The sequence below is a fragment of the Culex pipiens genome, chromosome 2, assembly GCF_016801865.2.
Source record: "Culex pipiens pallens isolate TS chromosome 2, TS_CPP_V2, whole genome shotgun sequence".
In the NCBI taxonomy this organism is placed as follows: Eukaryota; Metazoa; Arthropoda; class Insecta; order Diptera; family Culicidae; genus Culex; species Culex pipiens.
This window is the reverse complement of record NC_068938.1, coordinates 152703289-152712084: the sequence shown is the minus strand read 5'-3', so window position 1 is coordinate 152712084 and position 8796 is coordinate 152703289. Positions and strand designations below refer to the sequence as shown.

General features: G+C 31.0%; 1 protein-coding gene across 1 annotated transcript; it reads right to left on the bottom strand.

Moving 5' to 3' along the window:
- Positions 1-1300: 1300 nt before the first annotated feature.
- LOC120422169 (uncharacterized) lies at positions 1301-3015 on the bottom strand. The gene is made up of 3 exons (XM_039585546.2): positions 2187-3015; positions 1947-2124; positions 1301-1827 (listed from the first exon to the last, which is right to left on the bottom strand). The coding sequence occupies exons 1-3, from the start codon at positions 2935-2937 to the stop codon at positions 1431-1433; spliced, it is 1326 nt and encodes a 441-aa protein (XP_039441480.1). The 5' UTR covers positions 2938-3015; the 3' UTR covers positions 1301-1430.
- Positions 3016-8796: the final 5781 nt, after the last annotated feature.

Here is an 8796-nt window from a genome sequence, read left to right as displayed (position 1 = left end):
GTGACCAACTTTGTGTATATGGTTTTTTGAGAGAAATTCGTAAAAATTTCAGGCAAAAAAAATATTTTCCTAAACGATTTTTAAAATTTTTTCGTTGTATGAAAACATTGTTTCTGAGGCAAAAAACTCATCGAAATCCGGGTGAGCCCGAAGGTTTCAACCAAATTGCCTTTTTTGGGACACACTAATGTGCATACATTATTTTTCGAATAATTTGTCCATTCGTCTCATGTCTTCCGATATTTTGCTACACATCTGAAAATTTTCCATTAGACTCTTAGAACCAAATGCTCCGTGTCTTATCATTTGGTACGGTATGTCCATGCATCCATCCTCCCCTGTAGATTTTGCGAATTCTTTCTGTGGTTAATGCAATGGGGTAGGCCTAGACGGGTTATACGTGCTCGGAATGTACTACAAACGTTAATTTTGTCAAGACAGAACTTGAGGCGTAATCTTACCAAAAGTACTTCCAGGTTGCCTCCTTCAAAATGGCTGCATTTGTGTTCGATTAGATTAGATTATATTGACCCCTAGAACATAGCTTGTAGACAAAAAATCGGTAGTTTGCTCATGGCAGCATCCTATCTCGAACGGTTTGAAATCAATCTCACGGTGATATTTTCCAATAATCCTGAAAAGCCACTTCAGTAAGGAAACAACGCCGAATGCAAATCAACATTTATGAGGCAATATTTTCCCCTCTGACTGCTCCGTATGCTTTCGCGCGCCCGCGTTACGATTATTATTATTATTTGTTGTTTCAAAAATTGCTCCCACCGAAAATGAACCAATTTTACGAGGCATTTAACGGCCATCTCGGTGGCATTGGGCGTTCGTTTCGTGGTGCGGGTGAAATCACACGGTTTTTTTACGACTCAGAATTTGAAATTTGCCGCGGGCGCTAATTTTTTGGGGCTGAAATAGATGGATGTATATTGTCGTAAAAATGTTGGTTAGTGGCAAATTGATCCGTGCGACGTTCCGTCTGTCAACGTGGTTCCGCTTGTCGTAAGGATCGGTTACAAATTGGTCAACTTTTGTTCACCGAAATTCGAATCGTTCTGGCCTACTGTAGAGAGGTGACCAATAAATAATCCAAATCTCACAGTAAAGCCGAACGACCTGCCCAATAAGGAAACCATATCGGCTGGATTCTCGCCGATTGTTGAACCTGTTCGATCGATCTGTTTCAGTTGCTGAATGTCAAAAGTGACGACCAGTCCGTTAGATAAGCGGGCTATCCACACACGGGTGAGAGATAACAGGTGCCGAGATTTGAACATTCTACTTCTGGCCGTGTCGACGCTGAAGTCGTAATTTATTCCGAAATGTTTTACGATCGCTGCAGCAAATTAATTTAGAACTGAGCTTAGGATACGTTTTGCCAACAGGATCTACGGCGTGTCCACAAAGCCACTATTTTATGGCTACTGTGAGCTGGTCATAGTCGAGCACTTTCGGTCACACCAGAACGGATCGTTGTCGACGTTGAACCGGAGCAGCTTGAAGAGGTTCTCGTTGTCCGACACCAGTCCGCGAACTTCGGCCTTCTTGACCAGGTTCGCGTACAGGCCAAAGTGCGTTTCGCCGTGGGCCAACGCCCCGAAGATGCACGCCTGCACCATGCGGTCTTCCTTCTTGAGCACCTTGTAGACCTCGCGAGCCCGGTGGAAGGCCTGGCGGGCTTCGTCCAGGCGACCGTTCTCGAAGTGGATCTCCCCGATCAGGACCTGATACTCGGCGTAGCACTCGGTGTGGTGGTCCTTGGCGGACAGTTTGTCCACCAGGTTCAGCATGAAGTTGCACTCGGTGAGTTCGTTTAATCTGGAAAATAAAACTAAAGTTGCATTATTTTTGCCGTTGCTAGAACTCAACTGCGTAACAGGGGGTTTCCCTCCACGAAAACTCTTAATCAAATTTTGATTTATTTACTCTCAAATTACCTCCGATACGCAGCGGCCATACGGATGTGGGTTTTGCAAACCTTATCCTCCGCATACGTACTCTTGGCGCGCTTGAAAGAGTTTTTGTAGCACTCCAGCGCGTCCCGGTATTCCCCCTGGTCCAGCAAAAAATCCCCAAAGTTCAAGTACGAATCACACGCGACATGTTCGAGGTTGGCTGCAAGTAAACACATTTTGAGATTCAGTTGTGACGCTAATTGATTCGGAAAGACATCTCACATTCAACGGCTGCCTTGTGACTCAAACGGAGGTATAACTCGTAACGATCGGGATCAGTTTTCTTGAAGCGTTCACACATCTTTGAGTAAACCAGATAAAGTTGATGCTGAATTTCGTTGATCATCAGCGGAGATCCAAAGTCCTGATCTTTCTCAAGCTTCCAAACCTGACCGGTGGACAGATCCCTTGCCAACTCCAGCTGTTCGATCGCTTCGTCCAGCTTCTTTTCCTCCAACAGGAACATCCCGTAGTGATATCTCATCAACGCCCCGATCTGCAGCTCGCACAGTCGACAGTCCGCACAGCGATCCAAAACGATGAGGAAGAACTGCCGGGAAATCCAGCGTTTCTGGGAATCGTCCAGAAACGACCGGGCGATCATCAACAGGTGCTCCACCTCGGCCTCGTAGTTCTGGGCGATTTTATAGCTTTCTGCCTCGCGCAGCGTTTTGAACAGGAAATTGAGTAGATTTTTAGAATTCTTCAGCCGGCGATCCTCGATCGTTTGCTGGGAGGTTCGGGGCACGTGATCGTGCTCGAATTCGATCAGCTGGAGCATCAAGAAAGCCCCGTTGACGTGTCCAGACTCGTACAGCTCGCTGGCGAAGGCCTCGTACAGGGGGATTCGGGCTCGGCGGACTTCGCGGAAGGTCAGCAGAGGAACCTTCTTCCTTAGACGTAGCTTGATGGCCGGTAGCTGGCCAAGGATGGCCGTTGTAAGACCCGGACGAATTAGGCTGGAGGAACTCATTGGGGCTGTTTGAAGGGTTGCAGATCAGAGAGTACTATGATCTATCAATTTTTCTGTACAACAGTTTGTCACTGAACCTACTTTATTTCTTGCAACTCATAATTCAAACTGCAGATTCAACCCGGGAGCATGCATTTTCCAATCTGCTCCAAGTATTCATACTTCATTTCCTATTCACAATAACCCCTTTTGAACGATCGTGATTTTGATTAATCGATGCAGGACAAAACAAAACAAATGTCGTCAGTTTGATTGTCGGGCTTAACCCATAAATATCTGTCAGCTGAGTCGCTGCTGGTAGTCAGGAGTATGTCCCACTCTTTCTCCATTGATGCCGATCACTTCTTTTCTTCTGAATAAGCCAGACGACAACAACAATATAGAAAAGGACAGTTCGGTGTCATAGGTCTGGGGTGTCCCAGTTCCATAAATTTTACAATATGGCACACTCGGCACCAACGGCTTAAGCTTCGCCGTACAACTGGTTCTCTTCAAAATGTGTGCGCCACGAACATCCACCCCCAAATCGAAGAATCGAACACAACAAAAGAGGTTCGTCGCCGGCCTATGAGATCACTCATTGATGAACGATTTCAATGTTTTTGAAGCAATTTCTCCCCCACCTTCAAGATCGGCGCCCCAGCAGACAACACATCATCAATGGATTTGGATGGCGTCCGTCCGCGTTGTTTCAACGAGGTTATGTAAGATAACAACTGCTGCTGCCACGCTGAACAACTGCTCGATTTTGCTGGCGATCGATCTGCATTGATGATTGATTGTAACAGCCAAGAGTTTAAACAGTGGAGTTGTTTGTTTCTGCAGGGCGCGAATGTTTCAATTTGTCATTGAAAATTGATAATTGCTTTCCTTTTTTTTGAGCGAAATTGCTGCTGAATTATGTCCAAACGATTTGTCAATTATGCACGGACGACTCGCGTGGCAGAATTAATGAGCGTTGCTAATAAGCAATGGCTGGGCTGGTTGATTTCTAATTTTGATTTATGCTGCTAGTTTTTCAACTGATGTGATGCCTTCATGGACAATTTTGTGGTTGGCCTTGGCCTGAATTTAAAAATAAATTTAAATTTCTTTTCAATTTTTTTTCAGCGGAATATCATATTCTCATTCGCATTAAACTTTCATTGACAATTAGTCTTTTTCGATTTCAAGAATGCTGCTAAACTTCGCGCAACGATTGGTTTTCCGGTTTAAATTGTTCCGGGCCATATTTGAAGCCTAAATGAGCTTGCGGGCCAATGTCACAAAAAGTTTATTTATTTAAAAAATGAAAATACGTTATTTTAACTTAAAAGACTAAAAAATACTAAATAATACTACACCCAGAACTGGGCATCGGCATACGAGAGGATAAAGAGCACGATTCGGTAGTAAAATGGTGCTGTGTGCGGACGGAGAAGATATATCTCGAAATTACCGAGAGTACTTTACTCATGGGTACATCTTCAAAAAAATTTCATCTATAAAAAAAAGTACCGGTACCGAGACTCGAACCCAACACCTACGGCATATTGAACCGTGCCTTTGCCGTATGCGCCACCATGGTTCGGTGACTAAGTGGCGGTCATTTGTCAATATAAGCCATTCAATAGGATGAACTGTTCCAATGAACAAATGAACACGCGAGTGGACTATACTCTCGCAAAATAACGCTTTTCTCACGTTTCTTTTCGTGAGGACTATCCCCTCGTTCTTTAACTTTGGGTGTAATGATAAAAAACAAAAATATCAGTTGAATTTTTTTTGTTAGTTTTTGAACGTTTTCGTTCATAGAAAATAATAGTTAAGACAAAATGTCAGTTTCCTAATATTTTATTTTTGGCTTACTAAAAAATAAAATAAAACGTATTTTCGCCTAAAAAGTTATAAAATAATTTGAAAACCGCTGCCATTTTCCGTTACTCAACTCAAATCGTGAGATATGTCATTTTATGGGAAATTTAATGTACGTTTTGAATCTGAAATAAACCCAGATTTTTTTCATTTAGAACTAAATTTACCATTTAAAAATTTCGTGTTTTTTTGTAACTTTGCAGGGTTGTTTTTAGTGTGTTACCATGTTCTACAAAGTTGTAGAGCAGGCAAATAAAAACAATGATATATAAACGTATAAAGTATTGATTTTGACCATTTTGTAATTAATTTAATGTACTCATAAAAATTTTAATGTATTATTTATAATTTGAAAATGCTTACATGTAATCGGAAAAATTTATGTAATGGTGTAATTTTATCATTCAATTAAGTGTAACTACTAAAAAATCACTGAGAGCCAGAATTTCAACATTTCAATGAAAATAATGTTAGAAAATGTTGTACATACTCAGGGGCGCCGACTAGTTTAAAATGTTGAGGGGGCACGGTTGTTTTTCGAAATCGATAGGTAAGAGTGGCGATTAGATGTTAAAGTTTCTTGTATATCACGAATTTTAATAATTTTATTACGATGTGATACGGATTTTTTTCATCCGGAATCCATTTTTTTTTTAAATAGATAATTTATTAAAACGTGATTGAGAATGTTAATTGGCGAGAATTTTGCATATGTTTGGAAGGCGAATTCACTCTCATTGGCATATTCTTAGTTATTTTCTAGAAGTAACAGTCAAGAATTTAAGAACTTAAGAATTTAAGAATTTATGAATTTAAGAATTTAAAAATTTAAGAATTTAAGAATTTAAGAATTTAAGAATTTAAGAATTTAAGAATTTAAGAATTTAAGAATTTAAGAATTTAAGAATTTAAGAATTTAAGAATTTAAGAATTTAAGAATTTAAGAATTTAAGAATTTAAGAATTTAAGAATTTAAGAATTTAAGAATTTAAGAATTTAAGAATTTAAGAATTTAAGAATTTAAGAATTTAAGAATTTAAGAATTTAAGAATTTAAGAATTTAAGAATTTAAGAATTTAAGAATTTAAGAATTTAAGAATTAAGAATTTAAGAATTTAAGAATTTAAGAATTTAAGAATTTAAGAATTTAAGAATTTAAGAATTTAAGAATTTAAGAATTTAAGAATTTAAGAATTTAAGAATTTAAGAATTTAAGAATTTAAGAATTTAAGAATTTAAGAATTTAAGAATTTAAGAATTTAAGAATTTAAGAATTTAAGAATTTAAGAATTTAAGAATTTAAGAATTTAAGAATTTAAGAATTTAAGAATTTAAGAATTTAAGAATTTAAGAATTTAAGAATTTAAGAATTTAAGAATTTAAGAATTTAAGAATTTAAGAATTTAAGAATTTAAGAATTTAAGAATTTAAGAATTTAAGAATTTAAGAATTTAAGAATTTAAGAATTTAAGAATTTAAGAATTTAAGAATTTAAGAATTTAAGAATTTAAGAATTTAAGAATTTAAGAATTTAAGAATTTAAGAATTTAAGAATTTAAGAATTTAAGAATTTAAGAATTTAAGAATTTAAGAATTTAAGAATTTAAGAATTTAAGAATTTAAGAATTTAAGAATTTAAGAATTTAAGAATTTAAGAATTTAAGAATTTAAGAATTTAAGAATTTAAGAATTTAAGAATTTAAGAATTTAAGAATTTAAGAATTTAAGAATTTAAGAATTTAAGAATTTAAGAATTTAAGAATTTAAGAATTTAAGAATTTAAGAATTTAAGAATTTAAGAATTTAAGAATTTAAGAATTTAAGAATTTAAGAATTTAAGAATTTAAGAATTTAAGAATTTAAGAATTTAAGAATTTAAGAATTTAAGAATTTAAGAATTTAAGAATTTAAGAATTTAAGAATTTAAGAATTTAAGAATTTAAGAATTTAAGAATTTAAGAATTTAAGAATTTAAGAATTTAAGAATTTAAGAATTTAAGAATTTAAGAATTTAAGAATTTAAGAATTTAAGAATTTAAGAATTTAAGAATTTAAGAATTTAAGAATTTAAGAATTTAAGAATTTAAGAATTTAAGAATTTAAGAATTTAAGAATTTAAGAATTTAAGAATTTAAGAATTTAAGAATTTAAGAATTTAAGAATTTAAGAATTTAAGAATTTAAGAATTTAAGAATTTAAGAATTTAAGAATTTAAGAATTTAAGAATTTAAGAATTTAAGAATTTAAGAATTTAAGAATTTAAGAATTTAAGAATTTAAGAATTTAAGAATTTAAGAATTTAAGAATTTAAGAATTTAAGAATTTAAGAATTTAAGAATTTAAGAATTTAAGAATTTAAGAATTTAAGAATTTAAGAATTTAAGAATTTAAGAATTTAAGAATTTAAGAATTTAAGAATTTAAGAATTTAAGAATTTAAGAATTTAAGAATTTAAGAATTTAAGAATTTAAGAATTTAAGAATTTAAGAATTTAAGAATTTAAGAATTTAAGAATTTAAGAATTTAAGAATTTAAGAATTTAAGAATTTAAGAATTTAAGAATTTAAGAATTTAAGAATTTAAGAATTTAAGAATTTAAGAATTTAAGAATTTAAGAATTTAAGAATTTAAGAATTTAAGAATTTAAGAATTTAAGAATTTAAGAATTTAAGAATTTAAGAATTTAAGAATTTAAGAATTTAAGAATTTAAGAATTTAAGAATTTAAGAATTTAAGAATTTAAGAATTTAAGAATTTAAGAATTTAAGAATTTAAGAATTTAAGAATTTAAGAATTTAAGAATTTAAGAATTTAAGAATTTAAGAATTTAAGAATTTAAGAATTTAAGAATTTAAGAATTTAAGAATTTAAGAATTTAAGAATTTAAGAATTTAAGAATTTAAGAATTTAAGAATTTAAGAATTTAAGAATTTAAGAATTTAAGAATTTAAGAATTTAAGAATTTAAGAATTTAAGAATTTAAGAATTTAAGAATTTAAGAATTTAAGAATTTAAGAATTTAAGAATTTAAGAATTTAAGAATTTAAGAATTTAAGAATTTAAGAATTTAAGAATTTAAGAATTTAAGAATTTAAGAATTTAAGAATTTAAGAATTTAAGAATTTAAGAATTTAAGAATTTAAGAATTTAAGAATTTAAGAATTTAAGAATTTAAGAATTTAAGAATTTAAGAATTTAAGAATTTAAGAATTTAAGAATTTAAGAATTTAAGAATTTAAGAATTTAAGAATTTAAGAATTTAAGAATTTAAGAATTTAAGAATTTAAGAATTTAAGAATTTAAGAATTTAAGAATTTAAGAATTTAAGAATTTAAGAATTTAAGAATTTAAGAATTTAAGAATTTAAGAATTTAAGAATTTAAGAATTTAAGAATTTAAGAATTTAAGAATTTAAGAATTTAAGAATTTAAGAATTTAAGAATTTAAGAATTTAAGAATTTAAGAATTTAAGAATTTAAGAATTTAAGAATTTAAGAATTTAAGAATTTAAGAATTTAAGAATTTAAGAATTTAAGAATTTAAGAATTTAAGAATTTAAGAATTTAAGAATTTAAGAATTTAAGAATTTAAGAATTTAAGAATTTAAGAATTTAAGAATTTAAGAATTTAAGAATTTAAGAATTTAAGAATTTAAGAATTTAAGAATTTAAGAATTTAAGAATTTAAGAATTTAAGAATTTAAGAATTTAAGAATTTAAGAATTTAAGAATTTAAGAATTTAAGAATTTAAGAATTTAAGAATTTAAGAATTTAAGAATTTAAGAATTTAAGAATTTAAGAATTTAAGAATTTAAGAATTTAAGAATTTAAGAATTTAAGAATTTAAGAATTTAAGAATTTAAGAATTTAAGAATTTAAGAATTTAAGAATTTAAGAATTTAAGAATTTAAGAATTTAAGAATTTAAGAATTTAAGAATTTAAGAATTTAAGAATTTAAGAATTTAAGAATTTAAGAATTTAAGAATTTAAGAATTTAAGAATTT